This window comes from Mobula hypostoma, chromosome 2 (assembly GCF_963921235.1).
Source record: "Mobula hypostoma chromosome 2, sMobHyp1.1, whole genome shotgun sequence".
Taxonomy (NCBI): Eukaryota; Metazoa; Chordata; class Chondrichthyes; order Myliobatiformes; family Myliobatidae; genus Mobula; species Mobula hypostoma.
In genome coordinates this window covers 160,373,072-160,393,818 of record NC_086098.1, presented here as the reverse complement: position 1 = coordinate 160,393,818, position 20,747 = coordinate 160,373,072, and the positions used below count along the sequence as shown (strand labels likewise).

Sequence of the window (20,747 nt, the reverse complement as noted above, 5' to 3'; positions counted from 1 at the left end):
CCCCTGTTTCCATCCAGGGGGTCAGTGTGGACATGGTGGAGGATTACAAATACCTGGGGATACGAATTGACAACAAACTGGACTGGTCTAAGAACACTGAGGCTGTCTACAAGAAGGGTCAGAGCCGTCTCTATTTCCTGAGGAGACTGAGGTCCTTTAACATCTGTCGGACGATGCTGAGGATGTTCTACGAGTCTGTGGTGGCCAGTGCTATCATGTTTGCTGTTGTGTGCTGGGCAACAGAATCAACAAACTCATTCGTAAGGCCAGTGATATTGTGGGGATGGAACTGGACTCTCTCACGGTGGTGTCTGAAAAGAGGATACTGTTTAAATTGCATGCCAGCTTGGTCAATGTCTCCCATCCACTACATAATGTACTGGGTGGGCACAGGGGTACATTCAGCCAGAGACTCATTCCTCCGAGATGCAGCACAGAGCATCATGGGAAGTCATTCCTGCCTGTGACCATCAAACTTTACAACTCCTCCCTTGGAGGGTCAGACACTCTGAGCCAATAGGCTGGTCCTGGACTTATTTCATAAGTTACTGGCATAATTTATATATTACTATTTAACTATTTATTACTATTTTCTATTACTATTCTATTACTATTTATTATTTCTATTGCTATTACTATTTACTAGTAGTAATATTACTATTACTATTTATCATTCAACTGTAATGAAAACCAATTTCCCCCGGGATCAATAAAGTATGACTACTACTACTACTACTTTGTTCTGATGATAAGATTACACAATGGTGCTCCATAGAGGAACCCATTTTCTTCTCCTCACTCTTGGCTGACAGTTCAGCATCTCACCTCTTTCCTGTAGATCAGATCGCATTCCCTCAACCATTATAGAGTCACAGAGTACTGCAGCACACAGATAGGCCTTCATCCCACCTAGTCCACGCTGTCATGATCTTCAGCCCGGTCACATCCACCTGCATCTCTCTCTAAACCCTTCCCACCATCCACCTATCTAAACTTCTCTTAAATGTTACAATTGGAACCACATCCATTACTGGTAGCTCATTCCACAGTCTTCCCACTCTCTGAGTGGAGATTTCTCCTTAGATTCCTCTTAAATATTTCACCTTTCACCCCAAACATACGATCTCTAGTTCTAGTCCTTACCCTACTTCAACAAGAAATGCCTGCTTGTACTTATTCTGTCTATACACTCATAAATTTGTTTACCTTATAAGATCTTCCCTCATTCTCCTACACTCCAGGGAATAAAATCCTAACCTGTTCAACCGTTTCCTGTAACTCAAATAGAAACATAGAAAACCTACAGCACAATACAGGCCCTTCAGCCCATAAAGCTGTGCCAGACGTGTCCCTACCTTAGAACTACCTAGGCTTTACCCATAGCCCTCTATTTTTCGAAGCTCCATGTATCCATCCAGGAGTCTCTTGAAAGACCCTGTCGTTTCTGCCTCCTCCACCACCGCCGGCAGCCCATTCCACGCACTCACCACTCTCTGTGTAAAAAACTTACCCCTGACATCTCCTCTGTGCCTGCTTCCAAGCACCCTAAAACTATTCCTTCTCGTGCTAGCCATTTCAGCCCTGGGGAAAAGCCTCTGACTATCCACATGATCAATGCCTCTCGTTATCTTGAACACCTCTATCAGGTCACCTCTCATCCTCCATCGCTCCAAGGAGAAAAGGCCGAGTCCACGCAACCTTTTCTCATAAGGCATGCTCCCCAATCCAGGCAACATCCTTATAAATCTCCTCTGCACCCTTTCTATGCTTTCCACGTTCTTCCTGTAGTGAGGCGACCAGAATTGAGCACAGTACTCCAAGTGCGGTCTAATCAGGATCCTATATAGCGTGGCCAAGTGGTTAAGGCATCGATCTAGTGACCTGAAGGTCGCTAGTTCAAGCCTCAGCTGAAGCAGCACGTTGTGTCCTTGAGCAAGGCACTTAACCACACATTCCTCTGCGATGACACCATTCCCAAGCTGTATCAGTCCTTGGACAACATCGATGGTGTGGAGAGGGGAGACTTGCAGCATGGGCAACTGCCGGTCTTCCATGCAACCTTGCCCAGGCCTGTGCCCTGGAAACCTTCCAAGGTGCAAATCCATGGTCTCACGAGACTAACGGATGCCTATTATTTATATAGCTGCAACATTACCTCTCAGCTCTTAAACTCAGTCCCACGATTGATGAAGGTCAATGCACCATATGCCTTCTTAACCACAGAGTCAACCTGCGTAGCAGCTTTGAGTGTCCTCTGGACTCGGACCCCAAGATCCCTCTGATTCTCCACACTTCCAAGGGTCTTACCATTAATGCTATATTCTGCCCTCATATTTGGCCTGCCAAAATGAACTGCCTCACACTTATCTGGGTTAAACTCTATCTGCCACTTCTCAGCCCAGTTTTGCATCCTATCAATGTCCTGTTGTAACCTCTGACAGCCCTCCACAGTGTCCACAACACCCCCAACCTTCGTGTCATCAGAAAATTTACTAACCCATCCCTCACTTCCTCATCCAGGTCATTTATAAAAATCACAAAGAGTAGGGGTCCCAGAACAGATCCCTGAGGGGCACCACTGGTCACCGTGCAGAATGTGATCCGTCTACAACCACTCTTTGCCTTCTGTGGGCAAGCCAGTTCTGGATCCACAAAGCAATGTCCCCTTGGATCCCATGCCTCCTTACTTTCTCAATAAGCCTTGCATAGGGTACCTTATCAAATGCCTTGCTAGATTCCATATACACTACATCTATGGTTCTACCTTCATCAATGTGTTTAGTCACATCCTCAAAAAATTCAATCAGGCTCGTAAGGCCTGACCTGCCTTTGACAAAGCTATGCTGACTATTCCTAATCATATTATACCTATCCAAATGTTCATAAATCCTGGATCTTTTCCATCAACTTACCAACCAATGAAGTAAGAATCCTCTAGTCCCAGCATCAACTTTGTAAATTTTGTCTGCTTCCTTTCTACCTTATTGATATCTTTCCTGTAGGTAGGCTAAGATCAACTATTTGTCCAAATGGCTTTCTCCTGCTCCTGTTTATTGCTTTTTCTTAAGTGGTTTAACTTGCACTTTGAAAATATGTCTCCTGGTTTTATACAACCCCCCACCCCCATAAGGGAATCATTCTCTTTATATGCAGTCTGTCAGTGAACCAGAGATTTTTATGACAACCTGGTATTTTCATGGTTGCATTAATGATGTTAACTTCTTGTTTCAGGAATTTAATTTCTTTAATTAAATTATCATATTATTGTTCGAACATATCATTCATTATGGTTTCTGGATTACGTGTAATCATGGTGCTTCTTTGTCATCCATAGCTTTTCATCTTATTTCTCACAAAAAATTTAATTGTATATTACAGGAATCTTCTGCTTCCAAAACAAGTGCCACTTGAGAGACCCTGGGCTAAATTCTACATCAAGTTGTATAAGGCAGAAGATCTCCCCAGCATGAACTCTGGATTTATGGGGAGTATTTCAAAAATCCTCAGAGAACAGAAAGTTTTCATTGATCCTTACATCCAAGTCACCTTTGCAGGACAGCAGGTAAAGATTAGATGAGATTAGATTAGTTTAGATTATGAGGACACTCAGTCCTCATTTATTGTCATTTAGAAATGCATGCATTAAAAAATGATACAGCGTTCCTCCAAAATGATATCACAAGAAAACACAGGACAAACCAAGACTAAAACTTACAAAACCACAATTATAATATATAGTTACAACAGCAATACCATAACTTGATAAAGAGCAGACCATGGGCATGGTAAAAAAAAGTCTCAAAGTCCCGATATCCTCATCATCTCACACAGACGGTAGACGGGAGAAACTCTCCCTGCCATGAACCTCCAAGCGCCGCAAACTTGCCGATGCAGCACCATTGGAAGCACCTGACCGCAGCGGACTTGGAGTCCGTCCGAAAACTTCGAGCCTCCGACACAGCCTCTCTGAGCACCATCCTCGGCAGAGCGCTTTGACCCTGCCCCGGCCGCCAAACAACAAGCAAAGCCGAGGACTCAGGGCCTTCCCCTCTGGAGATTCTGGATCACACAGTAGCAGCAGCAGCAGCGAAGCAGGCATTTCAGAAGTTTCACCAGATATTCCTCCGTGCTGTCACGTCTGTCGCCATCAAATCAGGATTGTGCACGTCACTCTACTTGACAAATAACAGACATCACCACTGGAGTGGCCGCTGCGAGTTGCGTCGCGCTGCCATCTTCTCCTCCTGATTTCTATTCATTATCTGCTTTCCTGGGATGTTCTTAGAAGTTAACTTGTCAAACTAATGGCCAGAAAATGACAATATGCTCCAAAGTCTGTCATGTCCAAAACCTTCTTATGCTTGATGTGTGAAATCTCCAGAAAGCCTCGTAGGCAATCAAACCTGCCCAGGGAAGCACATTAACAGCTAAGGCCCTTGCTTTGTTAAATAAACAATTTTGCCCCTTAGTAAACCCATTCTAGCTTCCATTTGAAGGTTTTCACAGACCCCATCACACAAGTAGGTACCAGATTCCAGAAGCTTACTCCAGTACAAGAAAGGGCCCTGTAAAATTTGAGTACTTTCTCTTCATGTAGACATGAGAAACTAGAAATCTGAAATAAAATGCTGGAAACACTCAAATAGCCCAGGCAGCGTTTGTTGAATTAGAACGTCTTCAGAAATATTAACTCTTTCCCTTTTCTTGTTCTTTTGTTCTTAAGACCATAAAATATAGGATCAGAATTAGACCATTTAGTCCATTGAGTCTGCTCGGCCATTTCGTCATGGCTGATCCAATTTTTCTCTCATCCTCAATCTCCTGCCTTCTCCCTTTATCCCTTCATACCCTGACCAGTCAAAAATCTATCAACCTCTGCCTTAAATATACTGTATATCAAAACTTGGCACGCACAGCTGCCTGTGCAAAGAATTCCACCAATTCAAAATGCTTTGGCTAAAGAAATTCCCCCTCATTACCATTCTAAAATGATGCCACTCTGCAACTGTGCCTCTAGTTCATCTACCTTATTCCATATACTACGCACATCCAAATACAGCATCTTTAGTCCTGTATTCACTCTTTTGATCTTATCCACCTTTTATTTTGCAACTCATCCAATTGATTGCAATTTTGCTCTGTCAACATCCTCTCCTCACTACACGTTGCCTCTATTTGTAAACCAGCTACTTCATCTTCAGCACTATTATCTGCCTCTCCTACAACGCCTCTTGCATTGAAATATATGCAGCTCAGGACATTTGTCACACCAGGTTCAACCTGTTGATTCCTAACTTTGTCTGAGGTCTTACCAACATCTGTCTCCACAACCTCTCCAGTCATTGTTCTGGCACTCTGGTTCCCATCCCCCTGTAACTCTAGTTTAAACTCCACCGTGCAGCATTAACAAACCTTCCTGCTAGGATATTAGTCCTGCCTGGCCTGCTTAGTTCCTCTAGTAGTTTCTTTTTTGTTAAGGCTACAGCATATGGAATTTATTGTGACTCCTATCAATTTATCAACACGAATCCTGTTTACCAGCAATTAGACTTTCAAAGGTTTCAAAGGTACATTTAATGTCAGAGAAATGTATACAATATACATCCTGAAATGCTTTTTCTTCACAACCATTGACAAAAACAAAGGAGTACCCCAAGGAATGAATGACAGTTAAATGTTAGAACCCCAAAGTTCACCCCCCCCCCCAAGCTTCCCTCCCTCCAGCACATAAGCAGCAGCAACCAACAATCCCTCCTCCACCCAGTGGCAAAAAAACCATTGGCACCCACCACCGAGCACTCAAGGGTGAGCAAAGCAACAGCAAATACACAGACTTGCAGTACCCCAAAGACTACTTGTTTACCCGGTATTCGACATACTACAGGCTCTCTCCCTAATGGAGAAAGAGGTGTCTCCGTTTCACAGCAAGAGGGGAGACATAACAAACAACTCGCTGGTTTATGATGTTAAAAGTCCATTGTGTCACTTTTTCCGAGCTCTGTGCCCAAAGACCTTGGGTCTCTGGGTACACAGCCAGAGATCTTCCGTCCAACGACACACTGATCTCCTGCAGAGGCATGGACCTCCAATCCCACCACCCCCCCCACACTACCTCATCTCCAGAGCCATGAAATCTCGGTCCTCTGAAGGTGAGCGAAGCTCTTAGTCGAGCCCTTGGTATGCCGAACAACAGCCATTTGTGAAACCCGAGAACGGGTCCCATTCCCACAAAGAACTGTAATCAGTGTGTAACTCCAGGTCAGCGTCTTCAAAAGAACCCTGAAAGGTAAAAATAGAAATATTAAAGATGGAAATAGTGCTGTTTCCGAAGATGCAAGCGAAGGAGTTGCTGTTAGACTTGCACACCTTTGTGCTGCAAGTGCTTGTCTAGACCATTTGAAAATGCGTCAAAGGTTATGTGGAGAAGGGCGGGAACTGGGGTTGAGGAGGAGATTAAAAGAAAAGGATCAAGCATGATTGAATGGTGGCGCAGATTCGATGGGCCATATGGCCTAATGCTGCTCCTATATCTTATGGTCTTAATGAAAACTGACCTTGACCTCTTTCTCATGCAGAATGTTACAGATTTCAACCACTCTCTATGTGGGGATAAAACTACCTCTCCAATCCCACACAATCCTTCTAACTCATACCTACCTTTTCTGTTATTGAGATTCATGTTCTTGATTCCACAGGAAATTCAACAGTTGTAGTGATATTCTGGAAGTAACAATAACAATTTTCTCTCAACAACAGGGAGAAACATCAGTGGAAAGCAACACGACAAATCCAGAATGGAATGAACAAATCACTTTTGTTGAGATGTTTCCCCCACTTGCTCAACGTATCAAAATTCAAGTCATTGATGATGCTAATATCAATGATGTTGCCATAGCAACTCATTTCATCAACTTACAACAAATATCGGATCCCAGAATAAATGGTGAGCTCAAGAGTTATTTGTTGACTCCAGCAGACTAGGTAGAACTCAACCTTATCTTTGAAATGAAACCGGGCAGGTGATGGAATTGATGGGGAAGTAACAACCATAATTCTGCGTGGAAATTATAGAAAGAAATAAAATTAGACCTTAAGTTAAGGATTAGTAATTGGGGGGGGGGGCGGGGTGAGCAGATGCTTGTGGGTAAAGCAATGTCTAATAAATGAGAATCTTTTAAAAGTGAGTAAGTATAAGTTCAGGGTCAACATGTTCTGGTGAGGGTGAAAGGAACATATGGCATGACCAAGGAAATCAGGATAGGGAAGGTTTAATCTGGAACAAGAGAGGCATAGGTGACTGAGATAAAGCATTCTCTTGAGGAATATAGAACTGAACAACAAAATTAGGAGAGCAAAAAGACCTATGGAATATCCTTGGTAAGTAAGCTTAAGGAGAATCCCAAGATATACTGTCAAGCGCAAAAGAAAAGCTAAGGAAAAAGTAGGGACCATAGGAACAATCTGGAGAAGGATGATGTTTGCAAGGTCCTAAATGGATACTTGTGATCTGTTTTCACAAAAAATAACAAGATAATTTTATAGTGATTATCCTTCATAAATCCACACTTTTCCAAATGCAAATAATTCCTATCCTTAAAAATCTTTCACTAATTTCCCTCCCACTTAAGGCTTACTACATAAAACATAGAAATTTACGATACATTACAGGCCCCTCAGCCCACAATGTTGTGTCACCATGTAACCTACTCTAGAGACTGCCTAGTATTTCCCTAGTACATAGCTCTCTATTTTTCTAAGCTTCATGTACCTATCTAAGAGGCTCTTAAAAGAACCTATTGTATCCATTTCCACCACTGCCATCAGCAGTGCATTCCACACACCCACCACTGTGTGTGTAAACCTTACCCCTAACAGCCCCTCGGTACCTATTTCCAAGCACCTTAACACTGTGCCCTCTCGTGTTAGCCATTTCAGCCCTGGGATAAAGCCTCTGACTATCCACAAAATCAATGCCCTTTATCATCTTATACACCTCTTTCAAGTCACCTCTCATCCTCTGTCGCTCCAAGAAGAAAAGGCCAAGTGCATTCAACCTATTCTCATAAGGTGCGCCCTCCAATCCAGGCAACCATCCTTGTAAATCACAGCCAGTTGGATGATATACAGGGCAATAGAGGCATGGTACAGTTAAAACAGAAAGCAATAAATACTGGACTGAAAGTGTTATATTTGAATGCATGCATCATGAGAAATAAAATGAATGATCTTGAAATTCTGCTACAGATTGGCAGGTATGATGTTGTGGTCATCTCTGAAACTTGACTAAAGGATGGGAGCCATTGGGAGCTGAATGTCCAAGGATATATGGTGTATCAGAAAGATAGTTTGGTAGGCAGAGGAGGTGGTGTGGCCCTGTGTATAAGAAATAATATTAAGTCATTAGAAAAGATGACATGGGATCAGAAGGTGTAGAGTGTCTATGGGTTGAGTAAAGAAATGGCAAGAGTAAAAGGACCCTAATGGCAGTTGTATACAGGCCTCCAAATAGCAGCCAAGATGTGGATTACAAATTACAGCAGGAGGTAGAAAAGGTGTGTCAGAAAGGCAATGTCATGATAATCGTTGGGGATTTAAACATGAAAGTGGATTGGTAAAAACAAGCCAGTACTGGACCTTAAGAGAGAGAATTTGTAGAATGTCTAAAGGATGGCTTTTTAAGAACAGTTTGTTGTTGAGCCCACTAGAGGATCAGCTGTGTTGGATTGGGTGTTGTGCAATGATTCAGAGGTGATAAGGGAGTTTAAGGTTAAGGAACCCTTAGGGAATAGTGATCACAGTATGATTGAGCTCACTTTGAAATTTGAGAAGGAGAAGCTAATTTCCAATGTGTCGGTATTTCAGTGGAACAAAGGAAATTACAATGGCATTAGAGGAAAACTGGCTAAAGTTGACTGCCAAGGGACACCAGCAGGAAGGACAATAGAGCAGCAATGGCTGGAGTTTCTGCAAAAAAAATGAGGGATACAGATACTTTCCAAATAAGAAGGAATTTTTGTAAAGGTAAAAGGACACTACCATGGCTGACAAGTGAAGTCAGAGCCAAAGTAAAAGCAAAAGAGAGGGCACACAAGGAAGCCAAAGCTAGTGGGAAGATAGAGGATTGGGAAGCTTTTAAAAACTTGCAGAAGGAAACTAAGAAGGTCATTATGAAGGAAAAGATGAATTATGAAAGGAAGCTGGTGGCTAATGAAAGACGCAGAGATGGCAGAGGAACTGAAAGTGTATTTTGTATCAGTCTTCACAGTGGAAGACATCTGCAGTATACTGGACATTCAAGAGTGTCAGGGAAGTGAAGTATGTGCAGTGAAAATTACGATTGAGAAGGTGCTCAGGAATCTTAATGATCTGAGGGTGGATAAATCTCTTGGACCTGATGGAATGCAGCCTTGGGTTCTGAAAGAAGTAGCTGGAGAGATTGCGGAGGAATTAACAATGATATTTCAATAATCGATAGATTCTGGCATTGTACTGGATGACTGGAAAATTGTAGATGTTACTTTGCTATTTAAGAAGGGTGGGTGGCAGCAGAAAGGAAACTATAGACCTCTTAGCCTGACATCAGTGGTTGGGAAGTTGTTGGAATCGATTGTTAGGGATGAGATTACAGAGCACCTGGAGGAACATGACAAGATAGGCCAAAGGCAGCATAGCTTCCTGAAAGGAAAATCCTGCCTGACAAACCTACTGCAATTTTTGAGGAAATTACAAGCAGGGTAGACAAAGGAGATGCAGTAGATGTGGTGTGCTTGGATTTTCAGAAGCCCTTTGACAAGGTGCCACACATGAGGCTGCTTAGCAAGATAAGATCCCATGGAACTACAAAGTTACTGGCATGGGTGGAGCATTGGCTGATCAGCAGAAAACAGAGTGGGAATAAAGGGATCCTATTCTGGCTGGCTGCCGGTTACCAGTGGAGTTCCAGAGGGGTTGGTGTTGGGACCGCTGCTTTTTACGATGTATGTCAATGATTTGAACTGTGGGAATAAGGGATTTGTGGCTAAATTTGGCAATGATACAAAGGTAGGTGGAGGAGCTAGTAGCATTGCAGAGAGACTTAGGTAGTTCAGGGGAATGGGCAAAGAAGTGGCAAATGAAATTCAATGTTGGAAAGTGTATGGTCATGTACTTTGGTGGAAGAAATAAACAGGCAGACTATTATTTTGATGGGGTGAGAATTCAAAATGCAGAGATGCAAAGGGACTTGGGACTTCCTGTGGCAGGATAGAAACAGAAAACCTACAGCACAATACAGGCCATTCGGCCCACAATGCTGTGCTGAACATGTACTTACTTTAGAAATTACCTCGGGTTACCCATAGCCCTCTATTTTTCTAAGCTCCATGTACCTATCGAGGAGTCTCTTAAAAGACCTATCATTTCCACCTCCACCAGAGTCGCTGGCAGTCCATTCCACACACTCACCAATCTGTAAAAAATAAATAAATAAATAAATAAATAAATAAACTTTCCCCCGACATCTCCTCTGTACCTACTTCCAAGCACCTTACAACTGTGCCCTCTCGTGTTAGCCATTTCAGCCCTGGGAAAATGCCTCTGACTATCCATACGATCAATGCCTCTCATCATCTTATACACCTCTATCAGATCACCTCTTATCTTCTGCCGCTTCATGGAGAAAAGGCCAAGTTCACTCAGCCTATTCTCATAAGGCATACTCCCCAATCCAGGAAACATCCTTGTAAATCTCCTCTGCTCCCTTTCTATAGTTTCCACAACCTTCCTGTAGTGAGGTGACCAGAACTGAGCACAGTTCTCCAAGTGGGGTCTGACCAGGGTCCTATATAGCTGTAACATTACCTCTTGGCTCTTATACTCAATTCCACAGTTGATGAAGGCCAATGTACTGTATGCCTTCTTAACCACAGAGTCAACCTGCGCAGCAGCTTTGAGTGTCCTATGGACTCGGACCCCAAGATCTCGCTGATCCTCCACACTGCCAAGAGTCTTACCATTAATACCACAAAGTATATTCTGCCATCATATCTGCCAACATCTGCTCACAACTAATGCTCTCAAGTTCCTGCTTAACAGCATCATATTTCCCCCTACCCCAATTAAAGGTTTTTCTAAATTGTCTGCTGCTCTCCCACTCCAATGCTATTGTGAAGGAGATAGAGTTGTGATCACTACCTCCAAAATGCTGTCCCACCGAGAGATCTGATACCTGACCAGGTTAATTTCCCAATGCCAGATCAAGTACAGCCTCTCCTTTAGTCGGCTTATCTAATATTGCATCAGGAAATTTTCCTGAACACACCTAACAAACTCCACCCCATCGAAACCCCTTGCACTAAAGAGATGCCAATCACTATTAGGACAGTTAAGATCTCCCATCACAACAAACCTATTATTATTATTGCACCATTCCAGAATCTGCCTCCCTGTCTGCTCCTCGATGTCCCTGTCTATAAAAAACACCGAGTAATGCCCTTTCCTGTTTCTGATATTAGTTTATACTTTACTGATTTGTCCCTGTTGCCCTTAGATATAGAACAGTACAGTATACTGTAGACAGGTCTTTTGGCCCAACATGTCTGTACCAACTCTGATGCCAATTCGAGTGACCTATTTGCCATTGTCTATCTCCCTCCTTTCCCAGCTTGTTGCTGTTGCTTAAATGTTGCTGTTGTTTCTGCTTTAGACATTGCCCAGACAGCAGGTTCTGGTCACATACTACTCTATGTGTAAACCCTACCTAACATTTCTCCATTAAATTTCCCCCTCTCACCTTAAACACCTGCCCTCTAATTTCACACTTCCATGCTAGGCAGAGGACTCAGACTGACAACTCTGTGTGATTCCCATAATTCTATAAAGTTCTATTAGGTTACCCTTCAGCTTCTGATGTTCCAGGGAAAGCGATCTGTTTACCCAACCTCCCCTTATACAGTAGATAATATCCTCTAGCGCAGGCAACATGCTGCTGAAATGCATCTGCCCCTCTTCAAAGCCAAGAAGTCCATAATGAGAAGGAAAACATTTTAATGTGAGAAGGGAACGACTTAAAAGGGACTTGAGGGATAACTTTTTCATACAGAGGCTGGTAAGTATATTGATGAGCTGCCGAAGATGTGGTAGAGGCAGGTATAATTAAGACATTTTAAAGGACAGTTACAGTACATAGCTAGGAAAAGTTTAGAGGAATATGACCCAACTCAGGCAAATGGGACTAGTTTAATTAGGCAATGTTGTATGCACAGATGAGTTGGGCCAAAACACCTGATTCCATACAAAATGACTTCACTGTGTTTGTTAATGGAAACACATAACATGTCTCTCTTGTTAGTAAAACCCATATCTGAATATTAATCATTCTCTCTTATCTAATTATTTTTCAGCTGGTTTCTATCCAACCCTTGGCCCAACGTGGGTTTACCTCTACGGCTCTCCCCAGAATTCTGCGCTCAGGGATGCCTACAAGGATCTAAATGAGGGCCTAGGAGAAGGGGTATTTTACCGAGGGCGAATACTTATGGCAATATCAGTAGATATCTACAGCTCCATTGCAGCTATTCAAAGTGACAAAGGGAAAAAATCAAAAAGCATGTACAAATTTAAAAAAAAGAGCAAAAAATCCAAATCTAAGTCCAAGGCAAAAGAAGAGAGTCATAGTCAAATTGAAGGTGAAGAAAGCACAAACGCCCTGGAACAGCCAAGTGCAATGGAAGTGAGCGTTGATAGCACTCACCCTCTGCCAGAAGTAAGTCTAGAACAAAAGCACAATGCGATATTCTTGTGTTGTCTTTCCTCTGCAGATGACACTGGTTCTCCTGGAGAATCCAAATCAGATTGGTCAGATGCTAATGGTCCTCCTGGGTGAAGCAGATCAGATTGGTCTGATTAGACTGGGCTCGGTTGGTCAGGTGTCATTTTCCTCCTGCGTAATCTAGATCAGATTGGTCCCAGTTGGTCAGACACTTTTGGTCCTCCTGGGTAATCAAGTAAGAATGTGCAAATGGTCATAGGATGTTTGGAATATTGAGAGCAATTTTGGGCCCTGTATCTGAAGAGGGTGCAGAGGAGGTTCATGGGAATGAACTCCATAGATACCTTCAAGTTGCCGGGTAAGTTGATAGAGTGGTTAAAGAGACATAAGGTGTGTTGGCCTTCATTAGTTGGGGATTAAGTTCAAGAGTTGTAATGCTGAGGCTTTGTAAAACTCCGGTTAGTCTACACTTGGAGTATTGTGTTCAGTTCTGATCACCTCATTAATGGAAAGATGTGGAATCTTTCGAAAGAATGCAGAGGAGATTTACCAGGGTGCTGCCTGGATGAGAGAGGAGGAAAGGTTGAGCAAGCTAGGGGTTTTCTCTTTGGAGCAAAGGAGGATGAGAGCTGATTTGATAGAGGTGCATAAGATTATAAAAGGTATTGATCAAGTGAACAGCCAGCACCTTTTCCCCAGGGTGGAATGGCTTGTATGAGAGGGTATATCTGTACAGTGATTGGAGACAAGTAGAGGGAGGAATGGCAGAGTGAGGTTTTTGCACAGTGTGGTGGGTACATGGAACACACTGCCAGTTTTAGCTGTACAGGAAGATACATTAGGGTGATTTAAGAGACTCTTAGATATCATATGGGTAAGAGAAAAATTGAGAGCTATGCAGGGAAGGAAGTGTTAGAGTGATCTTGGAGTAGATTTTAAAGACTGCCATGACATCATGGGCTGAAGGGCCTGTACTTCATTGTACTGTTCTAATGTACAGACGAGGAACGTTTGATGGCTCTGGGCTTACTGAGAGTTCAGAAAGTGGTGTTCTTGGAACCTTCCTAGCAGGATAAAATGGGCATCGGAAGGATGTTTCCGTAAATTGAATATTCTAGGGTCAGAGGGCATAGCCTCAGAATAAGTGTACATTCCTTTGTAACTGAGATGAGAGCTATTTTCTACAACCATTGGATGTTGAATTTGTTGCCACAGAGAGCTGTAGAAGGTAAGTCTTCTTTTGGAAGGTTATGGATGAATGTAGGCAGCCGGAATTAGCAGGAAGGTTACTGTGGTTGGCATGGGCTGGTTGGACCAAAGGAAGATTACTGTGGTTGGCATGGGCTGGTTGGACCAAAGGAAGGTTACTGTGGTTGGACTAAAGGAGCTCATTCCATGCTCATTGTGTATTTTAGGCAGAGATTAATAGCTTCTTGATTGCTGAGGGGGTTAAGGGTTACAGGGAGAAGGTGGAAGAAACATAAAAACATAGAAAATAGGCGGAGTAGGCCATTCGGCCCTTCAAGCCTGCACCGCCATTCAGTACGATCATGGCTGATCATCCAACTCAGAACCCTGTACCTGTCTTATCTCCATACCCCCGATCCCTTTAGCCACAAGGGCCATATCTAACTCCCTCTTAAATATGGCCAATGAACTGGCCTCAATTGTTTCCTGTGGCAGAGAATTCCACAGATTCACCACTCTGTGTGAAGAAGTTTTTCCTCATCTCGGTCCTAAAAGGCTTCCCCTTTATCCTTAAACTGTGACCCCTCGTTCTGGACTTCCCCAACATCGGGAACAATCTTCCTGCATCTAGCCTATCCAATCCTTTTAGGATTTTATATGTTTCAATCAGATCCCCCCTCAATCTTCTAAATTCCAATGAGTATAAGCCTAGTTTAGCCAGTCTTTCATCATATGAAAGTCCTGCCATCCCAGGAATCAATCTGGTGAACCTTATTTGTACTCCCTCTATGGCAAGAATGTCTTTCCTCAGATTAGGGGACCAAAACTGCACACGGTACTCCAGGTGTTGTCTCACCAAGGCCTTGTACAACTGCAGTAGTACCTCCTTGCTCCCGTACTCGAATCCTCTTGCTATGAATGCCAGCATACCATTCGCCTTTTTCACTGCCTGCTGTACCTGCATGTCCACTTTCAATGACTGGTGTATAATGACACCCAGGTCTCGTTGCACCTCCCCTTTTCCTAATCGGCCACCATTCAGATAATAATCTGTTTTCCTGTTTTTGCCACCAAAGTGGATAACCTCACATTTATCCACATTAGATTGCATCTGCCATGAATTTGCCCACTCACCTAACCTATCAAAGTCACCCTGTATCCTCCTCACAGCTAAGACTGCTGCCCAGCTTCGTGTCATCCGCAAACTTGGAGATGCTGCATTTAATTCTCTCATCCAAGTCATTAATATATATTGTAAACAACTGGGGTCCCAGCACTGAGCCTTGCAGTACCCCACTGGTCACTGCCTGCCATTCTGAAAAGGTCCCATTTATTCCCACTCTTTGCTTCCTGTCTGCCAACCAATTCTCTATCCACATCAATACCATACCCCTAATACCGTGTGCTTTAATTTTGCACATTGACCTGTGTGGGACCTTGTCAAAAGCCTTTTGAAAATCCAAATATACCACATCCACTGGTTCTCCCCTATCCACTCTACGAGTTACATCCTCAAAAAATTCTATGAGATTCGTCAGACATGATTTTCCTTTCACAAATCCATGCTGACTTTGTCTGATGATTTCACCGCTTTCCAAATGTGCTGTTATCACATCTTTGATAACTAACTCTAGCATTTTCCCCATCACTGATGTCAGGCTTACTGGTCTGTAATTCCCCGGTTTCTCTCTCCCTTTTTTTAAAAAGCGGGGTTACATTAGCCAACCTCCAATCCTCAGGAACTAATCCAGAGTCTAAAGAGTTTTGAAAAATTATCACTAATGCATCAGCTATTTCTTGGGCTACTTCCTTAAGCACTCTGGGATGCAGACCATCTGGCCCTGGGGATTTATCTGCCATTATTCCCTTCAAATTACATAATACCACTTCCCTACTAATATGCATTTTCCTCAGTTCCTCCATTTCACTGGACTGTCGGTCCCCTACTATTTCTGGAAGATTATTTATGTCCTCCTTAGTGAAGACAGAACCAAAATAGTTGTTCAATTGGTCTGCCATGTCCTTGTTCCCCATGATCAATTCACCTGTTTGACTGTACGGGACCTACATTTGCCTTAACCAATCTTTTTCTTTTCACATATCTATAAAAGCTTTTACAGTCAGTTTTTATGTTCCCTGCCAGCTTTCTCTCAATCTTTTTTCCCTTTCCTAATTAAGCCCTTTGTCCTCCTCTGCCAGAATCTGAATTTCTCCCAGTCCTCAGGTGTGCCACTTTTTCCGGCTAAGTTGCATGTTTCTTCTTTGGAATTGATACTATCCCTAATTTCCCTTGGCAGTTTTGTCAGAATGCAGTAGAAATAAATCAGCCAAGATTGAATCGTGCAGCAGAATTGATGGCATGAATGACCTAATTCTGCTCCTATGTCTTTAAGGTCTTATGGTCTAATCTGGCAGCTATTGCTTGTGGTCTTTCAGCTATTAGGTCTAGTATAATAGTTTTCCTTGATCTTGCAGTAACTGATCTAAATGTATCTATAATTTATATCCTATAGCCAGTGTTTACAGCCTAACATCTTCTTTAACCAGCTCTTCCAATCTATTGTGAAATGTGTCAAATCTGTAATCTTGAAAGCTTCTGAAGATTCTGGATAAAATGTTTCTTCAGGATGTTTAAGTGTGCTTAAAAAATGGCTTTGCCTGAAGTTTATGATGCACAGCAATGTTCTGGATGTCTAGAATCTTCTTGTTGGAACAGCATTGTGGCCGCCTTTCCACACTGGCCACATTTCCAGTTCTCTCCTGTCCTGTCCAGACATTGTTCTCTCAGGAACACGCAACACACAACACACTGGAGAAACTCAGCAGGTCGGGCAGCATCCATGGAAACGATCAGTCAACATTTCAGGCTGGAACCCTTCATGAGGACTGAAGAGGGAAGGGGCAGTGGCCCTAAAAAGGTGGGGGGGGGGTAAGGGTGGGAAGGAGAAGGCCGGTAGGTTCCAGGTGAAAAACCAGTAAGGGGAAAGAAAGGGGTCGGGGAGGAAGCAGGGAGATGATAGGTAGGAAAGGTGAAGGAGGAATAGGGAAAAACACAATGGGTAGTAGAAGGAGGTGGAACCATGAGGGAGGTGATAGGCAGCTGGGGGAGGGGGCAGAGTGACATAGGGATAGGGGAAGGGAGGGGGAGGGAATTACCAGAAGTTGGAGAATTCTATGTTCATACCAAGGGGCTGGAGACTACCTAGACGGTATATGAGGTGTTGCTCCTCCAACCTGAGTTTAGCCTCATCATGGCAGTAGATATATCTGATATATATGGACATATCTGAATGGGAATGGGAAGCAGAGTTGAAGTGGGTGGCTACTGGGAGATCCTGTCGTGGCAAAGCGGTCCCTCAATCTGCGTCAGGTTTCACCGATGTCGAGGAGGCCGCACCGGATGCAATAGAGGACCCCAACAGAGGCAACACTTCACTTGTGACCCCACCACTAAGCACATATTTCCCTCTCCACCACTCTCCGCTTTCCACAGGGATCGATCCCTCCGTGACTCCCTGATCCACACGTCCCTCCCCATGGATCTCCCACCCGGCACTTATCCCTGTAAGCGCAAGTGCTACACCTGTCCCCACGTCTCCTCTCTTGCCACCATTCAGGGCCCCAAAAAGTCCTTCCAAGTGAGGCAACACTTCACTTGTGAGTCTGTTGGGGTCATCTATTGCATCTGGTGCTCCTGGTGCGGTCTCCTCTACATTGGTGAAACCCGACGCAGATTGGGGGACCGCTTCGTCAAGCACCTCCACTCTGTCCACCAAAACAGACAGGATCTCCCAGTAGCCACCCACTTCAACTCTGCTTCCCATTCAGATATGTCCACACATGGCCTCCTCTCCTACCATGATGAGGCTAAACTCAGGTTGGAGGAGCAACACCTCATATACCATCTAGGTAGTCTCCAACCCCTTGGTATGAACATTGAATTCTCCAACTTCCAGTAATTCCCTCCCCCTCCCTTCCCCTATCCCGATTTCACTCTGCCCCCTCCCCCAGCTGCCTATTACCTCCCTCTTGGTTCCACCTCCTTCTACTACCCATTGTGTTTTTCCCTATTCCTTCTTCACCTTTCCTGCCTATCCTGTCAGGTTCTGTCAGGTTTCAGTGGGACTCAAGTGTAGACCAATGAATATTATTTCACCAGGGTTATTAGGGAGCACAAAGGCAACAGTCTTTCAAAAACAGAAGGCAGGCACAAATCCAAAATGGCAGGCTGAGGTCTTACCCAGAAAAGACAGTCAGGCAAGGGCAGACAATCCAGAGCACACAGGCAAAAAAATCAGGTCCAAGAGCAGGCAAAGTCCAAAACACAGAATCAGGCAAAATCAGTTGGCAGACGTTGTAATGACAGGCTGGAACGAAACAGGTCAGAACTAAGACAAACTAGCAGAGAATGCTAGTCAAGGTAGGGTTTAAATGGACAAGGTAATGAGTGAAAATTAGAAACAAGTAGGTGCAAATGAGGAGACAAGCAGGTAATTGGAGGAAGTCCAAAAAAGGAAAGGGGCTGGGCCAGAACCCACATGGCCAGGTGAAAGAAAACAGAAGTTAAAGCCTGTCATGATCCAGAGCTACCTGCAGAGGCCCTTCGACCCAGTGTTCAGGCCGGATCCTTAACACTATCCCCTCCCTGCCTCCCCTCCCCCATCCCTTTATCTTTCCCCTTACTGGTTTTTCACCTGGAACCTACCAGCCTTCTCCTTCCCACCCTCCCCCCACCTTTTTTATAGGGCCTCTACCCCTTCCCTCTTCAGTCCTGATGAAAGGTTCTGGCCCGAAACACCAACTCATCATTTCCACGGATGCTGCCTGACCTGCTGAGTTCCTCCAGCGTGTTGAGTGTTGCTTTGACCCCAGCATCTGCAGATTATTTTGTGTTTATTCTTCACTCTCAAAAACCTCTCTTCATCATCATTTCATATACTGAGACATCTTGCACGTCTTGAACTCAACAATTTATCCACCACATCCTTGTTCTTTCTCACCTTGCACATGATTACTGGCTACCATTTCCCCAGGCTGCCATTTCCCTAAATAGGGGTAGACTGTGCCTTCACTAGCTACCATTTCCCCAAACAGGGGTAAACTCTGCGTTCACTGGCTGCCACTTCCCCAGGTAGGCATGTTTGTTACCAATGAGTATCAGTAGTCGATGCTATCACAGCAGTGACTGATTCAATGATTAGAGCGAAGGTCAGACCACATGGGTACACAACCGCTTGATATGCAGAATGCCATCCTACTGAAGAGGTCACAATTTGATATTTTCACCTTTCAGTCTGCTACAAGAGAAAAAGAGGAATTTCTTCTTTTTGCTGGATTTTTCGAGGCAACCATGATTGATCCATCAGTCCGGTCACGGCTTCTCACCTTTGAAGTGTCCATAGGTAGGAACTTGCTGCCTTTCATAGCTACAACGAGCCAGTATTTCCATCAAAGTATGTTTGTCATGTCTTTTAATTTTGTAAGTGATATATTAGGTAACTTCAGTGATACAAGAAGAATGAAGAACTTGTCTCCTTAAACAAATGAAGTTCAGCGGAACCTTAGGCCTAAACAATGTCACAAAGCATTTACAAGATCAAATTTAAATCATGTTGTTTGAACTGAATTGAATTGATTTTATTACTTACATCCTTCAGATACACGAGGAGTAAAAACCTCTACTTCTCCGTCAAAATGTGCAATGTGCAATTTATGGTAATTTAATAGTATGTACAACAGGACAGTCATGTGAGATCCTCGGCAATGTGTATGCTGAGGAATTTAAGGCTGTTCACCCTCTCAACACCATGGGCAGTATTGGTGGCAGTGTCTGAGTCATGTTTGTTTAAAATATTAGGATAAAGATTAGTTATTTATCTGTCTATTTACAAAGTATTTATTGAGATTCAGCATGAAAGAGGCCCTTTTGGCCCTTTGAGCCGTGCCTCCCAGCAATCCCCCGATTTAGTCCTAGTCTAATCACGGGATAAATTACAATGACCAATTAACCTACCAACCAGTATGTCTTTGGAAGAAACACACAAGGAGAACGTGCAAACTCCTTACAGACAGCGGCAGGAATTGAACCTGGATCACTGTTACTTTAAAGCGTTGTGTGAACCATTATGCTACTTGGCACTGCTACACTAGTATGCTCACTACTACGCTACTGTATCTTGTGCCTGATTGAGGAGGCAGAGCAGTAGCAGATTGAATTTAATCCTGATAGGTGTAAGGTGACCTAAAAAACTGAAAGAGTTATACAACGTTATGAGGGGCATAGACAGGATAAATAGCAGGAAGATTTCCCCATGACACAGGTGTCGAAAATGAGTGGGCATTTGTGTAGGGTGAAGGATTCAAGGTTTCGAGGTGTTCTAAAGAAGAACATTTTAACCTAGAGGACAGTAGGTATCTGAGTGGTAGAGGCCGGTATTCTTATAATACTGATAAAGGATTTCTGTGAAAGTCAACATTTGAATCCATAAACTGATGTCAGGATGACCAGGAATCATATTATAGTATCTCAACCCAAACCCCGCAACATCTTTTTCCCTCTGAATGATACTAAACTCAATGAGGCACTCTATTGCTTTCTTTTTAGCATGCAGTTTAACATATTCTCCTTAAGATGCAATATTACAAGTTCCTCACTGACTGCCATTGTACGACTGGCAACTGCAGTCCTTCACCTGCCTGGTATCCATTTTATAATGCTTTGCTCCACAGACCATCCTTCGCCTGTCAGGTATCCATTTTATAATGCTCTGTTCCACAGACTATCCTTTACCTGCCTGGTATCCATTTTATA

At 43.5% G+C, this 20,747-nt stretch overlaps 1 protein-coding gene across 5 annotated transcripts in view; it reads left to right on the top strand.

Moving 5' to 3' along the window:
- Positions 1 to 20,747, top strand: part of fer1l4 (fer-1 like family member 4) — a 407,998-nt gene that overhangs the window by 123,016 nt on the left and 264,235 nt on the right. For all 5 annotated transcript variants that reach the window (XM_063040941.1, XM_063040940.1, XM_063040943.1 and 2 more), the window contains exons 13-16: positions 3,379 to 3,562; positions 6,757 to 6,943; positions 12,381 to 12,742; positions 19,230 to 19,338. In XM_063040941.1, coding sequence (XP_062897011.1) covers positions 3,379 to 3,562; positions 6,757 to 6,943; positions 12,381 to 12,742; positions 19,230 to 19,338 — 842 coding nt within the window. The remainder of the gene's footprint in view (positions 1 to 3,378; positions 3,563 to 6,756; positions 6,944 to 12,380; positions 12,743 to 19,229; positions 19,339 to 20,747) is intronic.